Raw genomic sequence first — 25,177 nt, forward strand, 5'->3', positions numbered from 1 at the left:
TGGAAGTCGTGGCCTAATGGTTAGAGTCGGACTCGTAACCCAAAAGTTGCGGGTTCGAGTTTCGTACCGGCAGGGATTGTAGGTGGGGGGAGTGAATGTACAGCGCTCTCTCCCACCTTCAATACCCTGACTGAGGTGCCCTTGAGCAAGGCACCGAACCCCCAACTGCTCCCCGGGCGCCGCAGCAAAAAAATGGCTGCCCACTGCTCCGGGTGTGTGTTCACTGGGTGTGTGTGTTCACTGCTGTGTGTGTGCACTTTGGATGGGATAAATGCAGAGCACTAATTCCTAGTACGGGTCACCATACTTGGCCACATGTCACGTCACTTCACTTACACTGTATGAAAAAGAGCAACATGAACAATTTACCCAATGCCCTTGAGCAAGGCACCGAACCCCCAACTGCTCCCCGGGCGCCGCAGCAAAAAAATGGCTGCCCACTGCTCCGGGTGTGTGTTCACTGGGTGTGTGTGTTCACTGCTGTGTGTGTGCACTTTGGATGGGATAAATGCAGAGCACTAATTCCTAGTATGGGTCACCATACTTGGCCACATGTCACGTCACTTCACTTACACTGTATGAAAAAGAGCAACATGAACAATTTACCCAGTATCTTCTTTTGTGTTCCAAAGAAAGAAAGAAATGTTTTGGAACGACAATGGAAAAACTATTCCATTATAACTTTCTTCCCTTAGTGTAACAAGACAATATGAGACAAAAAGCACAAGAAAACACTCATTATAAAAACTTTATTTTTAATAAAACATATGGAACCTCATTACATGTAGTGTGTTCGGTCTTCTCGATCTATCTCGGGTCAGAACAGCACAGTGTCGGTGACGGTGACTTCACTAGAATCAACTTCAGAACAATGTTTCGCAGGTGTTCCAGTAATGTTCAAATCTAACACTTCACTGAAGGTAGCACACCACAAATACACCATGTAGAAAAATCAAAGGACTGCCGGGAAAACAAGGGAAAAACACAATGTAGTCATCGGGGCAGCTTACTTGCGTAGCAAGTGCAACATTATGGAACGACCTTTCCTTAGCCTTGTTTTTGGAAGTGGAGAGTGAAATCAATCGACAGTCACACCAATGAATGACTGATCACGTCTGAGGTAGCAAGGCAATCATGGCTTTCTCTAAATACATTTTTTTAAACATTTATAAAACTATACTACACAAAGATAAATCATCTTGGGCCAAACGTCCTAAAAATCCCCATTTCCTACACTTTGTCTTTTTATAATATAATTTTTCTACATAATTTTGAGAAATACGGCATCTCTCAGCCACTCGTCTCTCCTGGAATGGATGCTTTATAGGCACAAAAGGGTGTTTTCGACACGTTCGAATGTTTGTGTTGTACATCATCTGTGCGTGCGCTCTAGAAATGCAGTGAGGGTTCAGATGCGCTGCTACCCGCGGAACAAACTGTCGAAACAATGCTTTAAAGGGAGAGTTCACGGCAAACACTGTCAAAACCGGCTAAAGTTGAAGAGAATAATGCTGGGGGGCAACATGCGCTAACAGTTTAGCATTACGAGATCGATTCGTCTTCATATCCACTGACGTTCACATCGTTTTCTGATTAAACTAATAACCACGTCTGTAGAAAGACAACGTGTCAGTTTGAACAGCAACTGATGTGAGCTGCATGTGAGATATGTGGTAGCAGTGCGGTTCCTTGGTGAACGCAGAAATAAAAGCATACAGGTTATACAATAAATGGCCCCCATAACCCTAAATAATCATCCGAGTATTAAAACAATGGGCAGATACACCTCACCACGTACAATCTACATGTTGATCAAATGTACAGTTGCATAGTACAGACAGACGCAGTAGTAATAGCCAATGAATGAACTGTGTGGTCCTGTTCCAGAGTCTTTGGGTTCGAGGACGAACATCTCTGTCGAGGGAACAGCCGGGAATCTTCTTGTCATGTCGAGTTCGAGACTGCTCTTAATGTCCGCAAGATTTCCAAAGGGATGTTCTGCTGGAAACCTTCACATCACCTGGACACAAACATCCATAATTGTGTAAGTGTCTATAATACATGAGCTAAGCATGGGAATCAACTATTCTGACCATATGAAATTGAGTGCTGTAGAAATTATGTATTTTTAAAGGCCAACATGGGAAGTTGGCATCACCCTGCTTTCCTCGACAAAATCCACAACTTTGATGAATTTTGAAGCCTAAAAACAATTGCCAGAAGTTTGCGATTTTGTGTAATATCATTGTGCCTGCTGCACCCATGGTACGGCAGCAAAGTTCCTTGATTATTACACCGGAATGAGAGTATAGCTTAACCATATCGGCCTAGAAAATCACAGCTTTTACACGATGTAACTACAGAAGAGTCAAGTTATAAATAGGAAAAATATAGAAACTCTTTGGTCATTTTTGAGCGAGATGCTAATGGTCTAATCAGATTCAATGATCTATGCTAAGCTACAGCTAAAAGTGCTACCGCCAGACCCGGAGATCGGCTGAATGAATTTCGAAAACGGTAAAACTCAATGGTAACACTTTACGGTAAGGGTACATGAATTACCATGAATTCAAGTGTTACCAACTCAACTGTTTAACTCTAGGGGAGTTAAATTTGGACAAATAGTGGAGCGTTCCTTTAAAAGCTAAACGTAGGCTGTGATCAAACTACACCATGATCACATGACTTCAACATCACTAAGCTTCCGAAAACACTTGATTTAAACTCTACAAGTTGGAAAGTTTGAGTTATAATAGTTTGCAAGAACGCAAGTATAAACACACCAAGGCTGTAAAAGCAGACTTGTAAGTAGATGAGTTTATTTCTTTGGCGTGATGTTGTTAAATATCCTCAGACAACCTCTGCAGTCTCATTTGGCCACAACGAGAAAATATCTTGAGTTTGTTAACCATAGACCATATTTCAGGCCTTTAACCAAAAACCATTCAAAAACCCATTGACTTTAATATGATTGAAGCAGAAGTTTAAAAGAAGCTAATTGGGTTCTGGGTTTAAGGACTCATTCCTGCAGCACTCTATGGCTTTGCTCAATGGTAACACTTTACGGTAAGGGTACATGAATTACCATGAATTCAAGTGTTACCAACTCAACTGTTTAACTCTAGGGGAGTTAAATTTGGACAAATAGTGGAGCGTTCCTTTAAAAGCTAAACGTAGGCTGTGATCAAACTACACCATGATCACATGACTTCAACATCACTAAGCTTCCGAAAACACTTGATTTAAACTCTACAAGTTGGAAAGTTTGAGTTATAATAGTTTGCAAGAACGCAAGTATAAACACACCAAGGCTGTAAAAGCAGACTTGTAAGTAGATGAGTTTATTTCTTTGGCGTGATGTTGTTAAATATCCTCAGACAACCTCTGCAGTCTCATTTGGCCACAACGAGAAAATATCTTGAGTTTGTTAACCATAGACCATATTTCAGGCCTTTAACCAAAAACCATTCAAAAACCCATTGACTTTAAGATGATTGAAGCAGAAGTTTAAAAGAAGCTAATTGGGTTCTGGGTTTAAGGACTCATTCCTGCAGCACTCTATGGCTTTGCACATAGAGTGACAGTCACAGTTTGGATTTCACTGGGTTGCAAAACAGTTCATTTTAATTTAGGCATAATTAAATGAATGCCTTGAGTAAGTAACTACTAATTCAGTAAGTGAATAATTTTCATATTCAGATACGTCATGAGTTTTGCGAGTCTTAATGTAATAGCATTTCAGAACTGTTAAAGGAACCAACCTTAATGAAACTTTCCTGAATACACTCTTAAAAATAAAGATTCAATAAAGCATCAGTGGTCCATAAAAAGAAAAATAAACTTTTGGAACCTTCATTTTTAAGAGTGTAAGAACTTTATTCTCACTTCCCTATACTTTTGACTATGCAAACGCTTCAATCCCAACTTCTTCAAATAAAACCAGTCAATAAATCATCACAGAAACATGACATATGGAGTTGCCAATCGTTCGGCTGTGATGGATCTTCTCATACAAGCTTGTCACTAAGATGTTTACATCCAATGATGGCTCGTAAAAACAAACACCAATTAAAAATGAATTTCTCCTTAACAGAAACACGATTGATAATGTTTCAATCCGAGCTGGTGCAAGCAAATTAATGGAGCAGGGAATAAAAATGCCCCATGCTTTCAGACTCATTTGCAAGGAGATTAGATACGAAAACAGGTGAGGATTGATGGTAAAATGGCATTGCAGATTTTCCTTTTCTCTTTGTGGTCAGTGTGAATTACTGTGCTTTTACTGTTACGTGTGGTGACTCTTACCTTCGGCCTTGAGGACACACTTGACGCTACAGGACCCAGAAGGGAAATACAAAGAGAGACACAATTAGGACAAAATAACAGCTATCCTAACCAAGACAGTCCTGACAAGAACAACAGACTCTCCACAACGGCTGAACATTTAATTTAGAGCGTTCAAGCTCAGACTCATGGGAGCGCAGCGCTTTAATGAACTCTACAGGGAGACGACAGCAAACAAGAGTGAGACGGCTCCGAACACTCAAATCACCTGTGCCTTCATTAAAACTCTCCCATCAAACAAAGAACATGGAAATGGCCCCATACCTTCTCCCAGACCGAATCTCATCGCTCACAAGGGCCCGATGCAGTGAAACGTCAATGTGCCAACATCAATATTTTACAGAGTTTCTAGCTAACAGTGCAAGCCAAAGTCTGGGCGGAATTCAAATTTAAGTTCAACAATAACAATAAAATCTTATCGGTAACTTCTAGGTAAGAAAAACTCTCAAGTCGCGAGCCATTACACAAAATGGTGTCTCTAAAGGCTTCGCTATGCAATTTTCTTCCAAACGAAAGTGATTACAAACACAATTCACAATCAAAGCTCTCAGACTGCAGAAATGGGGGAGTTCTCAAAGGCAAGAAGAGTGCTGGAGCTGGCAGACTGACAGTCGTAAGATGAGGGATTCTGGGATGGCGGTAACAACGGTTTATATAGAGGAAGAGGCAACCAGATTGAAATGGATTTTCGTCTAAAATCTCAGATGGATTTTGAGCAAAAAAGTTTTACTAGACGATTTACTAGAAGTCTATTTCAAATAATGAAGATACATAAACTAATAAAGTGGCTAAAGCCCAGTGCACACTCTACAATACTGCCATCTGAGACGCATTTCTGGGATTGTAAAGGATTTCTATTGTTGTAGGGCAAAATCGTTTGATTGGCGTTAGCAATTATGCAAAAGAAAATGAGAATAGGACAGAGGGTGTGAACCAATTTGAATACTGTCCATCCTAAATACTAGGGCTGGTCTGTAATACAGTGCAATGCTTCACATAATTGGATGGCATCTTCAAGCATGCATGGCTGCTTATGCGTAACACATTGTTTGTCAACTGTCATCTCGAGATGTCTTACAGGCCGCCTGTCACAATGGCTGGAAGATGAGCGAAATTACCCGTCACCGCACAGAAAATACCTGCATGCAGATTGTGCCAGGTGTTAATTTCATACCCGAGTCTGTTTTGACTTAAACAATTGTTAGTAAAGCAAAAAGAACGTGGGTAATGAAACAATATTAGAGTCAATCTGTCATTAGGGACATTCTTAGCTATTTTCTGGTTCAAAAAGTCACACTATATTGCACGAAAGCATTAGCAGCGCCTCATTATTTCATTATATCACTGAGTCAAGATCAAGGAATAACAAAAGTTATTAAAAATGCAAATGCACATTCACTTTTTTGATGCAATTGAAAACGGCTTGCATTTAGTAGTGCATTAGTGCAATAAAAGGAGCTGTGTGTATTTGTGTAATGCACTGTGAACTCATAATACAGGGCATTTTGTTGAGCGCAATTATGAATAGTAGCATGCATTTCTTTGATGCCATTAAAGCAAAATAAAACTGCGTGGATCAGACACAACGGTTGTGTTCTCTCCTCCCCTCCCCTCCACTCCTACTCTTTTCACTGTGTTGAGAAGTGATGGAGGGTTTCATGATACTTTACCTTAATGTGAGGTAAAAATTATTGCAGATATATGCTAATGCGAAGATGCAAACCCAAACAGTGCACCAACAATGGCATGTTAGTATTTTTCAGTTCTAGCTTACTGTGTACCTAAAAGTATGTACTGGTGAAGTACATATTTTTAGTATGTAGTAGAGCAGGGGTGTCCAACCCTGCTCCTGGAGAGCTACCATCCCGCAGATTTCAGCTCTAACCCCAATTAAACACACCTGAACCAGCTAATCAAGGTGTTCAGGGTTGCTTGATAATTACAGACAGGTGTGCTGGAGCAGGGTTGGAACTAAATTCTGCAGGACGGTAGCTCTCCAGGAGCAGGGTTGGACACCCCTGTAGTAGAGTATGCACACTTTTTCAGCAGGCTTGGTTCTGGAAGTATTTTTCTCATTCAGTTTCTTCATAGGCATTTAAAGAATTAAACAGTCAGTTTTAAGCAATAAACCAAACACTATCTCCAAGATAAATCCAGCCTAAGGTAGTGAGCATTTGTTAGCTTGTCAGACTGGGAGTAAAACTATACCAGTTTAAACAAGACTAGTGAACTACCTTCGGCTGATAGAAGCAGTTTTTTCCCCAAAAATGCAATGAAGTAAAGCTCAAGCTCAAGTATTGAACATTACGTAATTAAATCTGGAGCACGCTACCGGTGTTATTGTTAACTTAAACTAAACTGAAACTATTCAAAACATTTTCAAAATTACATGAAAAACTTAAATTGACAACTAAATGAAACAAGTTGAAGTACTAAAATGACTAAAACTAAAATAAATTAAATCTAAATAGAAATATTAAGCACATATAATTGCTAAAACAAATGAAAATCAAAACTGAAAATATAAATATAAAAGCTAATTCAAAATATGAATAAATACTATAATAGTATATAAATATTATATGGGACCAATATAAAATGATTGACTCTAAATAAGTGTATCATACAGTTTTCCAAAATATACAAATATACAATATTTAATTATGTTATTAGTAATGCTTTAAGGCAATGGCTGCTGTTCCACAATTCCATGGTATAAGTCACTTCTGATTGGTGGATCTGTCTTCAGGATTATGGGTAGTGTAGTATCTCACTGGAAATTACGCAATTAAATTTCTCTATGAAGGAAATTGAATGGGATTTTTTTTTCCAGACCCCGACTGTTGCGCACTACTGGGATGCAGCCAAAGACTTCACTGCACCCTGGAAAATAAGGACGGAAGGAGGTCAAAAACCCAGAAGACAGCCGAGTATTAGCCAGCATGCTGAGAGATAGATTGAGAGCGGGAAAATCTGAGCGTTAGACTTACGAGAGCATGCAGGGAAACTGTGGTTAATCTGTTCCACAACCTCAGCCATATCAGAGTTACTGTTAGCACACTGATGGAGAAACTCATCTGAGGACACACACAGAATACACTCAGCAGATTATTACATAAAGAAGTCAATCAGAGCCCTCACCCAGTGTTGTGTGTGTGTGTGTGTATCTATACCTGTGAGCTCGGCCTGTCCTGCTGTATCCTGATGGAGAGAGCCAGAAGAGGACGTGCCATTTAACTCAGGCTGGAAAGAGAGATGGGCATGATTTAAAATCAGCATAACCCAACTGATAGTAATACACTTACAATACAGTAACAAATATTGAAAAATATATTAGTGCTTCCATCATTACTGCTTATAGTCTTCCTGTAGGTGAAAGCAAGGGGGCCAGATATGTCAGGCTGGAATGTCAGTCTTGTTTGCCTTCTTGGATATTGAGTTATATTGTGTTTATTTAGCTAAGAGCCTTTTTGGAGGCCATCTGGCTAAACCAAGGCCCAGTGCAGTGAGTCAGGCCCTCGGGAGACCAAATAAATTACTGTTACTCTAAATCAGGGCTCATTGAACGCCTGTGCTTGATTCACTGTGCTATTGGCGGCTGTTGGGACTCGCTGGCATTGCCCGTTAGACCATGAAACCCATTGAAGGATAGAACAATAGCAGTTCATACAGTAGGGTAGGGCTGGAACTGAAGCTGGCAGGTGAATGTTAGTCTCAGCTTCACACTCCAGGGACGGTTCAGGGACAGGTTGGTGCATGTTCAAAAGAAATTGGAAAGCATAAGAGAACAGTTCTTGGCCAGAATAAGATGCTAGGCTTTAGTTCCAATAATCAAAAGGCTACATAAGATTCAATCTGTATTGCAATAGAGTGCCGCAAGGGTGACATATTTTTGTTGGACAACCTTAAAGTTAGCATCACCCTGGTTCCCATGACAAAAACACAATAGGATTTTTCAAATGGTTTTTGGATTACTGCGGAAATTAAACTCTGTGACCAAAAAAAGTTCATGATTCTTACACATTTTAGTAATCTTCACAAATTAACTTTTTTTTTATTTTTATTTTGAACCCTAAATACAATTGCACATAAAAGCTTTACAATTCAAGATTTAAAATCATGCATAGTGTATAATTTATGTATTTTATGTTGTAGAATAATATGTGAAAATATCTTGAGCTTGTGTTCACCTCAGACCTTATTTCAGGCATTCAACCAAAAAAAACATTGACTTTAGGACGATGGGACTGGAAGTGCTAAAACATTTCTGGGTTTTAGGGCTCATTCCTTCATTCCTTTATACCTGGTGAACTTGCTGTCTACTGCCTACACAAGAAGTATCCTTCAAGGCAGCATCGCAACTGAAAAGGAACCTCAAAAGCGATTGATTTGGAACGCTCTTCGTTGGCTTGTGCCACACAAATATCACTCCTCACATGAAGCACATGGGAAACTTGAGTGAAAACTGATTCCAGTAGAGTTTGACATTAGCATGTTGCTAAGCTAAAGACATCTACGACTCTAAGGGGCTGTTTACACGACACCGTTTTCGTAATAACTGACAACTTTTTATGCATTTTGGTCATTAATTTATAGGGCTGGGTATCGGGTTCGATACTTTTTAGGCACCGGACGAATTGCCTCGATACCATCGAGTACCAAAAAAACAAACCAGGTACCAATTTAGATACCTAAGGGGTTAATCTCATCAGCGTCAGTGAGCCAATAAGCCTGCAGCACTAGCCGGTGTGTTCGACTAGAGGCGCAGTGCAGATCGATCTTGACATCCGCGAGAGCGATTTGAAAGCGCACGGAGCAGTCTGCTCTCTATAGCTCTCGTGGTACTGTAATACACCGATCGGTCTGCACAGTCGGTCCACGTCACCGGTTGCTCACAGAGATGTGGCTCACTCGTGAGGCTGCAGTGTGAATGCATCCCAGCCCCCTTAGATTTAAGGCTACATTTACACTGGTGCGCTTTTGTTTTAAAATGAAAACGATCCTCGTCATACTGGCATTTCCACAGTTGAAATGCCAGTCCACCTCCGACAAGCGACAGACCGGAAGTTATTCATTTCCAATGGAGAGTAGCGCGGGAGCTGCGTGGAGTTCCGATCATATGCAGATGTCCGTTCATACGACACGACCGAAAGTGCGTGTTATGTGACCATTCATGCAAACTGTAGCATCATGCTACATAAGACAATAAATAAGATTTATAATTCGCTTTTACTTTTTTTAGATAAAAGTAACCTTGTTAAAATTGATTTCATAAAATTAGTATTGAAAAAAGTATCGTTCAGGAACCAGTATCGGTATCGATATCGAACATTTTTGAACGATACCCAGCCCTATTCATTTACACAAAAGTTTAGGGGCCTGAAAACGCGAACTTTTGAAAATGGGTTTCAAAGTGCGAAATGCATAATACATCTTTTTTTTTGTCATTTTCGCAGATCTGTGTGATGCGAGTAGAGAATGAGTACATTATTATATTTATAATCAATATATCATCTGCCATTTTCTATCTGCCAAAGAATTTGGCCGCAACAAATTATTTCAAGGCTGCAATACATAACTTTTAAAATCTGAAGAGATTTTAAAACACTAGGCATCATACACTTTGTAAATGGTTACAGAGGAGAAACTTGCGTTTTTCTCCATAAATCTGTCAACCCGACTGCCCAAAATCTGCAGACTGGCTCTGACTTCTGGCAGCTAGTGTCTACTCCTCCAGACTGAAAATCGGGGCAAAAGTCACGAAGCAGCCAGACAACAAACACAAGTATATTTGCATTTCCTGAAGGAAAGGGGAGCGCCTGCAAACCAGCAGAAGAAGAGTGTTAAAGCTTTAGCTGGGATGATATAGTGACACATGGGTCTAAAACACACTGCACACACACACGCCACACTTAAAAATGCCTGCATTTCATTGCATTACATAAAATATCAGTGTCATCTGCTAAGAGCAATCTCAAAAATAAGTCATATATATATATATATATATATATAAAATAGCTGAGGAATATCAGTGGAGCCTGGCAAATACTGTAAAAGAAAGGGAAAAAAAAGGCATTTGAGAATAAGCTGTTTGTGTGAGAAAACTGAAGTGTTGTGAAAAGACGGCCAGAGATAGAGAGGTGTAGAGAGATGAAAGAGGAGGCCGAAGAAAGAGGAATGAGTGCAGGTGTCATGTCTGTCTCCAGCAGCATCAGTCAAGAGTCTGAGTCCCAGCCGTCACATTCAATCTAAAACACCATCACAGGAGAAACTCCCCTGACGACTCCCGTCTCCTTCCCTTCATCCCTCTTTCATTCCACACTCTTTCACGATTGGCAAACCCGTCTGCCTTGCTTTCAGGTTTGATCGTTTGGAACTTTCTTTGGTTTCTTTATTGTAACACTCAGGGATGTTTATTTGAAAAATAATAAACACATAAAATTGCGTTTGACTGCTCGGCAGCCTCAGAGAAACATTCAGACACCCACCTCATGTTTCAGATATCTACAAAACCTGTGCGTGGGTGAACCATGCGAAACTTGCCATGCACAAGACATATTTCACTCCAAAATTCGAAAGAGATGTATAAAAAGATGAAAATGACAATTAAAGGTTTAGTTCACTTCCAGAATAAAAATGTCCTGGTAATTTCCTCACCCCCATGTCAGCCAAGATGTTCACGTCTTTCTTTCTTCAGTCACATCAGGACATTTTTATTCTGGAAGTGAACTAATCATTAAAACATTTCCATCAAATAGAAAACCTATGTTATTTTAATTGTAAAGTGCATTTATGCATCAAAGAATTATTATTTATTTATTTTTTGAAAACTGAAATTTCTTAATGTTTTTCTCTTTTGATCTTTTGGACGTTTAATGTGACTTGCACAACTTTTCTTGCTATTTCGGCATGCGTGAATGTACAGGCGACCTTGTTCAGAGTAAACATTAGACAGCAAATGGCGGTAATGAAGGAAAAAGAGTTTCAATGTTTGATCTCTAGTGTAGCATCAGTGCAGATTTGAGACACAGACATCCCTCTGAGGAGGAAAGCCAGGCAACGGCTTATTAGCTCTGTAATTATCATACACTTGTTCTGTGAAGGACACCCGCTGAGCTCGCCTGAACACGTCCACAACAGTATAAAACAAGCTCTGAAGACTTTAATGATGTGGGCATGATGTGCCAAACTCTTAAAGGAACATATTCTGCACTTCTGAAGCATTTCAATTTAGTTAATTTTCCACCCTCCCACTGACTCTCATGATTAAACCAGCTGCCTAAATGTTACCGTACCTTTAAGACTTCTTGATGTAAATGACTGGTTCAGACTGTCATTCATCTGAGTGGCTGAGTTTCTGAATACTGCACAGCTGATTGGTGGGCGGGCACAAGCTCACTGATGTGATGTCACAACTATGATGATTTCTGAACGGCTCGTTTATGGGGAGGAGCTTTGAGTTCTGAATCTTAGCACACGTTTACACATGTTTACACATCATTTTAATTTTTGATTATGTCAAAAGAGCAAGATCTTCCCAAATATGAATTAGCAGGATGAAAAAGGGAAGTGGAACTTGGCATATGACCGACCTTCAACGTTTGAAATACGGTTGAAATAATGTCAGTTGTTGTTTCAATGTTGATCCAATTTGCATAATCAACACCTAATTCAGCGTTGATTCAACCATGGTACCTGAAATGCTGGCTGGGTAGATTTGTAAAGGTTAAGATATTGAGAAAGTTCCCTCAAGAAGTTCCTTCAGTGTAAATGTAAAGTGATACTTTCCTCAATAAGCACCATTAATTAATATTCTCATGAACTCATATTCTTCACAGACACACTCAAAAGACTTCAAGCAACTTTTACTTGTTCACTTTTTTGTTAGTTCAAAGTTCCTCTAATAATAGTCTCTCTTTCAGGGATGTTCCTCTGCTTTCATTTGGTTTCAGCTTTCCAATTTTCTGCTTCCACTCGATGAATCTTTTGTCTTTCTTTTGCTTTTCCATTCGTGCTCACAAAGGGGGTTTTTTCAGACAATTTTGGAGAAAAACTAAACAATAAAAGAGACTAATTTAAGTCAATGAAAGCTGCCAAAAGGAGCGCTGCTCGCAGCAGGTCCATTAGCAAAACAGTCACAGAGAGCGTGACAGAGCCGGATTCACTGGCGCTCTCCTTGTTATCGGCCCATTACTCACTCCACCTGTCTAACTCTCACACAGGACTGAGCTGATACATTTCACAACTCAAATACCTCTTCACTACTGAAACGGTGCTGGAGTGCCGATCTGTGAAGCTCTCTCAGGACAGACACGTGCTTCGACTGACTGACCAGCCAAAAAAATCATCTAACTGACTGCTAATACATATCCTGTCCACAAACAATCAAATCTGTTTGCATGCTGGGCTTTGTTGATTTCACAGGGCATTTGCTGAAGGAATATTGAGAATGTTAATCATTCACATTAAATGAAATAGGAAATATCTCAACAGTCGTTTAAATATTATAAATTATTTAAATTTAGAGAATTTAGATTTAAGGGTCAGTGACGTTTTATTTATTTTTTGGTCCGGGCTTATTAATGAATTCAAAAACACATTAAAAATACAATTCATACATACAATGATTTTAATACATGTCTTCTATGATGAACATGTTTTTAATTTCGGAATTAATTTGGATTGGGGGGCATAATGTCAAAAAAACTAACAAAAAAAAAAACAAAAAAAACCCTTAGAGTTATATAACTGTCCTGAAATCATAATGAAGTGAAAAGCTTCACTGAAATTCTTGAAAACAAAGCTTGGTATGATATTTTATTATTATTTCTTAAATTATTTTACTTTTCTATTATTAAAAATAAGCAGTGAAACACTAAAACAACATATGAAAAACATTTGCCCAGTAGATCCTCATGAGTGTTTCTAGTTCAATAAGTCTCTTAAAATATCAGATCATTTGGACGTTTTATGACAAGACAAGGTTAGTTCAGGTTGTAAAGTCCGATTGGTCTAGCTCAATCTGACCTAATGCCATCATTATCACATGGCACAGCTGATTGGTTCTCTCCTGTATCGGTAGCCAATGAGCTCACTGCTCAACATTCAAATATATGACCAGTGCTTGCCGTAGCAGTTGCAGCTTGCTTCAGAAACCCTCCACCTTCCCCAGCTCCACCTGTATAGATCTGCTATGAGGTGATTCATGTATGCTATACGGGGGTTATTTCATGTATGTTATATTTGCAGCAGCAATATTTCTTACATGCCCACAGCAGCATGTTGTGGATGTATTGGCAGTAGCAGCAGCAGCAGTGTAGCAGATCTATTCCGCCAAGACCAAACACATTAACATTGTCATGAACATTACCATGCCAATCCCTCCGAGAGTTGTCATGACAGAAACTGTGTCATCAAACTTGAACTCCCTAATCTGCACGACTCAATTGAACATATTTTGGCAAATGCAGTGAAGTGAGCTGCTCAGTATGAAGAGAGCAGTGAATTATAATGCAGCTACAGATAAAAGTTCAGTTATGTCTGAAATATAAATGTCCAGATGGATGGACCCAAGAGGAGAAAGCTCAAAACAGGAACTCCGGTTTAAAGGAAGCGAAGAAGCTTTGTAGCTGTACTATTACACTGGAACGAGGAGAGACAGATCTGGAAAGCATTCAATCTGAGCGCTGAAGAACAAGACACTGACGGAAAACCACATCACTGCCTACATCTCCCACAGGACCCGGGAGAGAACAGAAAGAGAGGCACAAATTGGAGACAAAGTGATTGCACGCTCCCTTTCTCTCAGTGCAGATGAGATTTCACATCAGACAGCTGCTGTTTTTCACCCCAGGGCTGAGACGAGACGAGAGGAGTACAGGAGACGTCCCGCTTGTGTCTGTGATTCTGCATGGGATGCATTGATCAGCTGGAGTGTTAACAGAGTTCATAAACTCTAAGGGCAGGAACGGGAAATGAGAATGCTAACATGAGTGTGCAAACAATCAAACAAAGAAAGTGAAAGAGAAGACCATACCGATTGAGAGAGAAAACTAAGAGCTGTGGCTTAGTGGTTAATGCATGCGACACAGACACACTGAGCTGTGGTGCTCATGTGGGAAATGCAGGTTCAAATCAAACTTTTGTTCCAGTTCTGCTCAGAGCCTGCTGTAACGAGCTCAAGAATTTAAAGCGGCAGATGCATGTGCACTTAGAATAAACAGACAATATCGTTCGATGGTTTGGACGCTAATATCGTTACCTTTATAGTTATCGTTCTTGGTGTGAACGGGGCTTAACAGTTTGCAAAAATGCTAAAGGCACGTTGAGCATTGGTGCTCATGTGGAACATACAGGTTCGAGGTTGGACCTTTATTGTGTCCTGATCCCATAACTCCTCCTAACATCCTGTCACTCTCTTCTATAGCCATTTACAAAAAAATGGCCCCAAAAAATAAAGAAAGAAGAGTTAAAAGACATTGGCGACATAGTGCAGTGTTCAGTTCAATGCTCTGGACAAATTATGGGTTGAATCCAGCCCAGATCCCATTCGCTCTGTCTTTCCTGTCAAACTCTAGAACAGCTGTAGAATAGAAATGAGGCAAAAGCCCCAAAATAAAAACAAAAAAATAAAATAAAATTAACGAGTGGGTTTTAATGGTATTTTCGAGTGGGGAATCTTCCCTCCTGCACTCAATTAAACCCAACAGATAATGCCATTACACACCAATCCATCACAAACATTGTAACGAGAAAACACTAAATTCTCTCTCTACACCTCAAACGCACAAGCACAAGCAAATATATGATGCTGAAGAGTGTGCTAATGCATTAGGTAAAGAGATAAACAAGGTGTTAGCGGGACAGCAGGAGGAATGGAATTAGTTCCATCTTCTTAGAGCCAGCCAAAGAAAGACACAGAAAGAGAGACGGGGAAGAGAAAGAGACAGCAAGAAGTAATTAGATTTAGGGATGTTAATAAGATTATTTTAACACCACTTTGCAAACCCTCAGCAAACAGGAAACCAAAAGTCACAAATGCTTGTGTCAAATTGTTTCTGTCCTGGTAAAACTGACCATCATCTGGCAATCTTCATTAACGTCATCGCTGCCATACTGATGCAACAGTGTGCAACCACACAGATGCTCACCCACCCACACCCACACCCACACACACACTCTCCACGGTAAACACTCTCAGGGACAAATCTCCAGGTAGTGTTTGAGGAAGATTGCTCATTAGAAGTCAGAACATCCCTCATTGGCTTTGAACAATAATCGCTCATTAAATAAGCGTGTGTGTAGGTTGGTTTACTTGGCTACACTTCGGGTTCAAATTTGTCCCCAGAAGTGAGAAATCTGACAAAATGTTTCTTAGGGAATATCTTCGAGGATAAAATGAATGCATGCATATGATATACCGGTACCATATCGGATACTGGCTAGAGATTCAATTGACTTATATTGGTCAGTATTGGATGTACTGTTTTTATTGGTAGATATTGGATGATGCAAGCACACTACAAATATTGTGTAATCAAGTGAGCAATGCATAGTTAAAACATCATCAATAAAAGCACTAATTAAATGTCAATGATTTTGGCAGACACAAAAAATTTATTTCTGCTACTTAAATTTCAGTGCATCACTACTTTTACATTTAGATTAAATTTTCATAAATCTAACAAGTTTAATCTTTAAAAGCACAATTTAAGATCTAATAACATCTGCAGAAAATCTCAAAACAAAAATGCATTTTTCATTCTGTACATTATAGTTTTGTGATGCCTAAATTCATTTATAGCATTTAAAAAAACTAGTTTAGTTTTAGATATTAGCTAACTATACATTTTAAAGCCAGACATTTGTTGGTTGATCAGCATAAAACGACAAAAGCACATATGAAAATGACAAACAAACTAAAATGAACATGAAATACTGAAAAAAAAGCTATTCAAAATGTTAATAAATGCTATACTAGTATATAAATAATGCTAAAATAACACCGATCCCTAGTAAAATGATTTTTATCTTGGTTTAGTCTGTAGTTACTATAATTAGTTTATATAAAACAATACGTTTACGACAGGTACAAATGTACACGTGTTTGTGAACGTTATTGTTTGCTTTGTGAGAGATGTGTGCCCTTTAGTCGTGTACTTCATAGCAGCTGACAGTGTGTGTGTGTGTGTGTGTGTGTGTGTGTGTGTGTCGTCATTCACTCAGGTTCAGAGCTACAAGGCTTTTTTGTCAACTAGATTTCAAGCATCATACGCCGCCTCTGTCCCTGCATTGATACTGCTCATAATAAGCTTCCTTTACAACACTCTTATGAAGAGTTCAGATGTCACAGAACCCATGCATACATACAGTATGTGAGACTGAATGAAAGTGTGTGTTTGTATCTGCTTCTGGTGGTTCATTTCTTTGATAAAGATCCACAGCGCGTCTGATTCCTCTCACTGCTGCCCTCCGTCCATCTCATTCTATTCGTTCCTTTCATCAGCAGAGAAATGAAACGTCAGAGTTTGTGTTCCTCACTGTTCCCAACCTTAAAGGGTTCAGATAATCGAAAAACAAGGTTTTTGTACCTTTTTTGAAATAGTGTTCGAGACCCAAACGTTCACTCAAACACAAAACTAAACTGCAAAAATGGCTCATTCAGAAATCACAATCTTTTAATAAACAAAAGCATTTTTGATATCATTGTTTTTAATATTAATATTCGATAAGTGGTGAATTCTTGAGACTTTTTGACTGATTCATCAAAACAACAGGAGACATTTGTGTGTGAATCAGACTTCGTACATCCAGCAAAAACAATGCAGTACAAAACATGTTGTATATGATTGTATCCAGTCTTTTTATATCATCACATTTGATTCAGACTACAAACTATCGGAGTCAGAAAGAGAACCAATCATAATAGAGGTCATTTACATATAAAAGTCTTAAAAGTACAGTAGCAAATTTAGCTTGTTTAATTCAAAGGCTGGGAGAGAAGAAACTAAGAAGCTGTTTTAGTGCAATAAACTTTGACTTGAGTCATTTTTAGTGTAAATACCTCCTCTGCTGACCTCTCTCACTTCAACAGTTTGAATAGGAGTCCATTTCATACTAATCTTTCCCCAATACACTCTATCTCTCTATATCTCTTTGTATGTCCATTTGATTCTCTCTCGGTCAGCACTGAGACCAGAAGGATCTCATTCAGACTCCACCGGCACCAAAGCAAATAAGAAACATGGCAGTATGTATTTATATGGCTCTTTACTGTTCAGTCAGACTGCAGGAGACAATTGTTAAATTCACACAATTCTGCTAAATTACTTTGTTAATGTTTCTTACTACCTAGCAACTGCCCAGAATACCCTAGGAACCCTTTGGAATACATTAGCAACCACATTTCCCCAGCTTAAGCACATTTTTTATTATTTTAATTTAAAGGGGTCATATGATGCGATTTCAAGTTTTCCTTTCTCTTTGGAGTGTTACAAGTTGTTCGTGAATAGATAAAATCCCTAAAGTTGCAAAGACTAAAGTCTCAAACCCAAAGAGATATTCTTAATAAAAGTTAAGACTCGTCCACGCCCCCCTAAAACGGCTCGTTCTAACATGCCCCCACGTCTACAACACTGTTCCAGAACAGTTCAAACCAAATATTCAGATGTATGCAACGCATTTTAAAGAGGACTGTTTCCTGATCCTACAATGCCGGCTGTTCTGACTCACAGCCTGTAAGTACGTTTTCATATTTAAAGAAGTTGCCACTGATGATTCAAATGCGAGTTTTGAGCAGTATAGAGTAGCGCTTGTTGTTTGTCGGTAATCCGTTCACAAATGCAGACATGGTTTTATGTTTACGTGGTGCGATATGCAACACGTAAAAAGACAGTATAAGTCATTATAATCAGCAATTATGTCCCCACTGGATGCAACAAATGCCTCGTTTATAATGGCTTTTAATGTTTTCGTCTTGTCGCGCTGGGACACGGCTTCACAGTATGGTAAGGGGCAGTGGTGGAAAGAGTACTGAAAAAATATACTCAAGTAAAAGTACCATTACCTTCCAAAAAATGTAGTGTGAGTAGAGTAAAAGTACTTGTCCAAAAAAATACTTGAGTAAGAGTAAAAGAGTAACCTATTTAAAAGTACTCATGAGTATTGAGTAGTGAGTACTGAGCTGTGGATTCTACCCCCTCATAATAAACGCTGTACACCGCAATTGATACATTTTAAAAAGGTTGTACATTCTGTAATTCACATTATCTTGTTTGTCCTAAAGAATGAAGAGTATCTATCATCCAGCAGTTTTAATTTTGACGGCCAACTCTTTAAAATACATCAAAACTCAATAAACTCAATAAAATCATGTGCAATGCATTAAATAGCGAGGTATTTCTGGGGAATCTTTTTCAAAGGAAAACACACACACACGTCTCTTTGCTGAGCCGCGGCGGTCTCGGTGAACCAGCAGCATCCACAACGGAACAGAACAAAAAGTGTTGAACTTGAAAATTGTTTATGCGCGAGTGCACTTGCTAAATGAAGGTGGATTGTATAAAATGGTTTAAAACAAATTTTATTAACGAGCTGCAGTTTTATTACATCACGCGCTGGCACAGATGCAGTATATTAACGCCACGGGTCATCAATAAGGTGCAGATTTGGTCCTCAATTTGTGTTTCCAACACACTTTTGCACTGTGCGCATCACGGCTCAAACTCATCAAAAGTCAACAAGTTCAACAAGCAACAACGACTTATCCAAGCGACCGCTGCAGAACGCACGAGAGAGAGAGACGAGGCAGCGCAGATCGAGCGTCTCATAAGTGAGTGGGGAATTTACAGAACGTGGCACTTGCGGGAGTTAACACTGTATGCAATACCCACAACCTCACACCAAATTTCAGGCCGTGTAGATAGGCAAGCATATATACAAATCATTTAGTAAGCAGAAATCCGAAATTTACCTTAACATATTAAGTTAGAGGAAGATGCGACTGAATTGATGCTTGAAGAATGCGCTTCCAGCAGCCATGATAAACAGCTGGCGGTTAAAGTTTTCTATACAAAATTTGAATTGACGAAAGTCACGAGACCTATTACTCTCTATCCAATCATGTTGATGGATAAAAATAAAATTAAAATAAGCATGTAACGACCACAAACTGAGGAAAATAGCGGAGTAAAAGTACCGATACATCACTTAAGATGTACTCAAGTAAAAGTACACAATTTTTTAACTACTCAAAAAAGTACAATTACTGATAAAAAAAAAAAACTAATTACTGTAACGTGAGTATTTGTAATTCGTTACTTCACACCCCTGGTAAGGGGCGTACCATTTCCGTCACACGCTTGAGGTATTCGGCCAATCACATCGCACTGGATAGATGGCCAATCGCAGAACACCTCGCTTTTCAGACCGATGAGTTTTGTAAAAATCGACGCGTTTCAGAAAGGCGGGGCATAGAGGAGAAACAATAATGTACAGTATGTGGAAAATAATGTGTTTTTTAACCATAAACTGCATAAACACATTTCATTACACCAGATACACAAACTAATGTCCTTTTTTAGCAACATCATATGACCCCTTTAACAACCCTGTCAGAATTCATTTAAATGTATTACATAATTTTTAACCGCTATTTTTTTAATACAATAATAACATACAACAATTAATTACATTACATTAATTTAATCATTTTATAATTTCATTTAGACAGATTAATTCTTATTCTTCTCAGAACATCCTAACTGTGAATGTGCTCAAAACATTATGACTATGATTAGGGGTGGGAATCTTTAGTCACCTCACGATCTGATCCGATCCGATTCTGAGAGTCACGATCTGATTCTTGATCTACTTTTTCACCCCCCTTATTACTTTATTAGTTTACCGACTTGAGAATCTTAAAGTCCTTACATTTACATATCCTTACATAAGTAATTAAGTACTTTTTTAAATAATTACAAATAATAATTAAAACAGTTGTATGTTTAGAATTTTAAACTAATATAACCTCAAAACATACAAGTAGCAAATAATAAAGAGGAGCATAGAAACATTATATAATAATATTATATATATATATATATATAGTATATTGCAAACAACAAACAAAGAGTGCTTTCACTATTTAAGATTATCTGAACGTTTTCCATTCAAAAACTGTGAGTGATTTTCACAGCGCATCCGGTGCAATGAAGCCTGCAAATGTCCTTGTAATTCGCTTCAACCTTTCCGAACGTAATGAAAGATTATTTTACGGAAGGTTCGAGTGGTGTATGTGTGTGAGGAATTGGAAGCAAACAGAATACGGGTGTTTCTAAAGCAAACTCAGCGTCATCGGGCATCTGGTTAAAAACTAAGCTCAGAATCGATCCAGAATTGTTGGAGAGAGAATCACGATGCATTGATGAATCCATTTTTTCTCCCACCCCTAACTATGATACAGCTTTGTTCACATATAACATAAAAATATGAAAAATATTCAATTTCTTAAAGGGACAGTTCACCCAAAAATGAAAATTCTCACTTGCTCACCCTCAAGTTGTTTCAAACCTGTATGAGTTTCTGTTGAGCACAAAAGAAGATATTTTGAAGAATGTTAATTACCAAACAGTTGCTGGTAGTCACTGATTTCCAAATTCTATGGATGTCAATGGCTACCATCAATTGTTTGGTTACCAACATTCTTCAACATATCTTTTGTGGTGGAACAAGTGAAGGGTGAGTAAATGATGACAGAATTTTCATTTTTTGGGGGGTTAACTAACCCTTTAAGCTGAATCACCAGAATTTCACCAATATATTCATCAACCTCCTGGACAGCAACCAGTCTGGCTTCAGAAGTGGACATTCAACCAAGACTGCCCAGTTCTCAGATGTTGAAGCCCTAAGACTAGCAAGAGCAGCTTCCAAATCCTCAATACTTATCTTGCTGGATCTGTCCACTGTTTTTGACAGATCCTCCTGTCAACCCTATTGGCAAAGGGCATCTCAGGAACCACACTTCAGTGATTCGAGTTAGAGACCTGCACTCCCGTGGGAGTACCGCGGGACCCAACACAACAGAGTGCGGCGCGGGACAACTCTTGATGGGCGAGTGCGGGTGGGAAGAGACTCGTGTGTGTGCGGGATGCGGGAGAATAAAATGATTTGCGGGACTCCCGCTAAATAGAAATTATCTAAACAAAGTGTCTAAAACATAAACATTTTTATTTATCTGTTGCACAAAAGCAAAAAGACCAACTAATAGCTATTAACATTAAAATGATTGACATGCGCTAGCTAGGCAGAGTTTCTATTTATAACACGTGTTTAAAGGGTTGCGCAATGTAGCCAATCACAGACTCAGCTGTTGATTTCTGGAACGCAATGGCCAATCAGGGGTGATTAAGTTAGAATCTACTCACCGCAGTGAAAATCCTCTCATGTTAACATTCATTGTGCATATATTTATTGTGTTATAACAGAGCTTTATGAGATCGCAATTAACTGAGATGTCAACTTTTAGTGATAATAAAGGAAGCGCTGCTCGCATTCTGCCATGCCAAACCATGCACGCAGCAGCCCATGCTTCCCCGATCCGATTCTGGGAGTCACGATCCGATTCCAGAACGATTCTTGATCTACTTCTTTCTTAAGAATCTTAAAATCCTTACATTTACATATCATGAAAGATTATTTTACGGAAGGTTCGAGTGGTGTATGTGTGTGAGGAATTGGAAGCAAACAGAATACGGGTGTTTCTAAAGCAAACTCAGCGTCATCGGGCATCTGGTTAAAAACTAAGCTCAGAATCGATCCAGAATTGTTGGAGAGAGAATCACGATGCATTGATGAATCCATTTTTTCTCCCACCCCTAACTATGATACAGCTTTGTTCACATATAACATAAAAATATGAAAAATATTCAATTTCTTAAAGGGACAGTTCACCCAAAAATGAAAATTCTCACTTGCTCACCCTCAAGTTGTTTCAAACCTGTATGAGTTTCTGTTGAGCACAAAAGAAGATATTTTGAAGAATGTTAATTACCAAACAGTTGCTGGTAGTCACTGATTTCCAAATTCTATGGATGTCAATGGCTACCATCAATTGTTTGGTTACCAACATTCTTCAACATATCTTTTGTGGTGGAACAAGTGAAGGGTGAGTAAATGATGACAGAATTTTCATTTTTTGGGGGGTTAACTAACCCTTTAAGCTGAATCACCAGAATTTCACCAATATATTCATCAACCTCCTGGACAGCAACCAGTCTGGCTTCAGAAGTGGACATTCAACCAAGACTGCCCAGTTCTCAGATGTTGAAGCCCTAAGACTAGCAAGAGCAGCTTCCAAATCCTCAATACTTATCTTGCTGGATCTGTCCACTGTTTTTGACAGATCCTCCTGTCAACCCTATTGGCAAAGGGCATCTCAGGAACCACACTTCAGTGATTCGAGTTAGAGACCTGCACTCCCGTGGGAGTACCGCGGGACCCAACACAACAGAGTGCGGCGCGGGACAACTCTTGATGGGCGAGTGCGGGTGGGAAGAGACTCGTGTGTGTGCGGGATGCGGGAGAATAAAATGATTTGCGGGACTCCCGCTAAATAGAAATTATCTAAACAAAGTGTCTAAAACATAAACATTTTTATTTATCTGTTGCACAAAAGCAAAAAGACCAACTAATAGCTATTAACATTAAAATGATTGACATGCGCTAGCTAGGCAGAGTTTCTATTTATAACACGTGTTTAAAGGGTTGCGCAATGTAGCCAATCACAGACTCAGCTGTTGATTTCTGGAACGCAATGGCCAATCAGGGGTGATTAAGTTAGAATCTACTCACCGCAGTGAAAATCCTCTCATGTTAACATTCATTGTGCATATATTTATTGTGTTATAACAGAGCTTTATGAGATCGCAATTAACTGAGATGTCAACTTTTAGTGATAATAAAGGAAGCGCTGCTCGCATTCTGCCATGCCAAACCATGCACGCAGCAGCCCATGCTTCCTTTTCTGTTAAAAATAACAGTGGTTTGTGAATGTTGATACTTAGCCTAAATAACAAATATTTTATTGGGAGTGTTTATGCTGGGATGTTGTGGAGCTTAAGAGATGTTACAGAACCATTTCATGTACATTTCTTCGATGTACTAAAAAAAATCAATGTAGATTACTTTTATGCGGGCGGGAGCGGGACAAAACATGAATGTCGCGGGTGGGAGCGGGACCAGATAAGATATATAGTTCTGCGGGAGCTGGCGGGCGCGGGACAGAATCTTGCGGGAGCGGAACTGAAAACTACATCCCGCGTAGGTCTCTAGTTCGAGTCTTATCTCTTAGATAGGTACTTCAAGATATCTTGATCTCAACATCTAGCTACTGGGGTGCCTCAGGGCTCAGTTCTTGGACCACTTCTCTATCTACATGGCATCACTAGGTTCTGTCATTCAGAAACATGGCTTTTCATTTCACTGCTATGCTGATGACACTCAGCTCTACCTCTCATTCCATCCTGATGATCCGACGATAGCTGCTCGCATCTCAGCATGTCTAACAGGCATTTCAGAACTGCTTGTGGTTTCAGCAAACCCAACACTTTATCACAATTTCACCATCCAGTTAGGCACATCAACCATAACTTCCAGGAGAGTCAGGAACCTTGGAGTTATGATTGATGATCAGCTGAATTTCTCAGACCACATTGTTAGAACTGCCCAGTCCTGCAGATTTGCTTTATATAACATTATGAAGATCAGGCCCTTTCTATCAGAACATGCTACAGAAATCCTTGTTCAAGCTCTTGTTCTGTCAAGGCTGGACTATTGCAACGCTCTCTTGGCAGATCTTCCAGCCACTTCTATAAAACCTCTGCAACTAATGCAGAATGCAGCAGCAAGATTAGTCTTTAATGAGCCAAAAAGAGCACATGTCACACCTCTGTTCAGCAATATTCTTTTTCTATTCTATGTACTTTTTTTTCTTTTTATTTCTTATAAAAAAAAACAAAAAAAAACATACTAATCAAAACTTGTCACATCACTTACATATTGTTGCTCTTTTGTTAGTTTGATTGCTTATGTTGTCCTCGTTTGTAAGTCGCTTTGGATAAAAGCGTCTGCTAAATGACTAAATGTAATGTATAAATGTATTCAGTTCAAGTATGGCCTCTAAATGGAAAAACCTTAAATTTACAGTAAAGATAGTAAAGAGTTTACAGACTCACATGCTTCCAGTGGCCGAGCTGCTGTCGGTGGGCAAAGAGCCATTGGAGCGCTCCATCTGTGCCAACCTGAACAGACAGAGACCCAGACCAATACGGGATCAATACGACAGTATCACACTGTTTATTAGCATTAAAAGGATGCAGCTTATGGATTTGTGTACCTCTGAGGCTCCACCATGACTGAGCATGTTTATTTATGTGTTCCTTGATGGATGAGAATATAAAACCATAAACATGTAAATTCAAAGTATGAGTTCTGGTGTGGCCAAGTGGGTTGGACACAACCAATCAAAGCTCAATACTGAATAACTCTGCATCGTAGATAGTGCTAGTGTCAGGAGCTTTACTTTCTCACACACACACTGAAGACTCGTCCTGACGGATTACCGTCTCATAGAGTTCCTATAATGGGATTGAGGCTTCAGTCATAGTCTATATTCACAATACCATAATAACCTCCTGTGTGTGTGATAGTGACTTTGAGAGAAACTAGCTGACGGTGAAAATCCATTTTCGAGTCTTTACGGGTAGAAGGTCAACGCTGGAAGCATAGTATGTTTTTTCTTCCCTTTAAACAGGTGTAAATAAAATTGATAGTGCCT

The 25,177-nt window shown here is 39.2% G+C and overlaps 1 protein-coding gene and 1 long non-coding RNA gene across 2 annotated transcripts in view; both read right to left on the reverse strand.

The window, feature by feature from the left end:
• Positions 1-716: 716 nt before the first annotated feature.
• On the reverse strand, positions 717-7,590 carry LOC107565979 (uncharacterized). The gene is made up of 4 exons (XR_001606451.1): positions 7,518-7,590; positions 7,335-7,421; positions 4,306-4,331; positions 717-2,020 (listed from the first exon to the last, which is right to left on the reverse strand). It is a non-coding gene; the product is annotated as an uncharacterized lncRNA (long non-coding RNA).
• Positions 7,591-16,872: 9,282 nt separating this feature from the next.
• The window catches only part of LOC107565978 (utrophin-like), a 44,490-nt gene continuing 36,185 nt past the window's right edge, over positions 16,873-25,177 (reverse strand). The window contains exons 9-10 of the mRNA XM_016251323.1: positions 24,572-24,641; positions 16,873-16,883 (exon numbers count right to left, since the gene is read on the reverse strand). Of these exons, the coding sequence (XP_016106809.1) occupies positions 24,572-24,641 (70 nt within the window). The 3' untranslated portion in view covers positions 16,873-16,883. The remainder of the gene's footprint in view (positions 16,884-24,571; positions 24,642-25,177) is intronic.

The sequence above is a fragment of the Sinocyclocheilus grahami genome, unplaced genomic scaffold (assembly GCF_001515645.1).
Source record: "Sinocyclocheilus grahami isolate Dianchi unplaced genomic scaffold, SAMN03320097.WGS_v1.1 scaffold1037.1, whole genome shotgun sequence".
Classification (NCBI taxonomy): domain Eukaryota; kingdom Metazoa; phylum Chordata; class Actinopteri; order Cypriniformes; family Cyprinidae; genus Sinocyclocheilus; species Sinocyclocheilus grahami.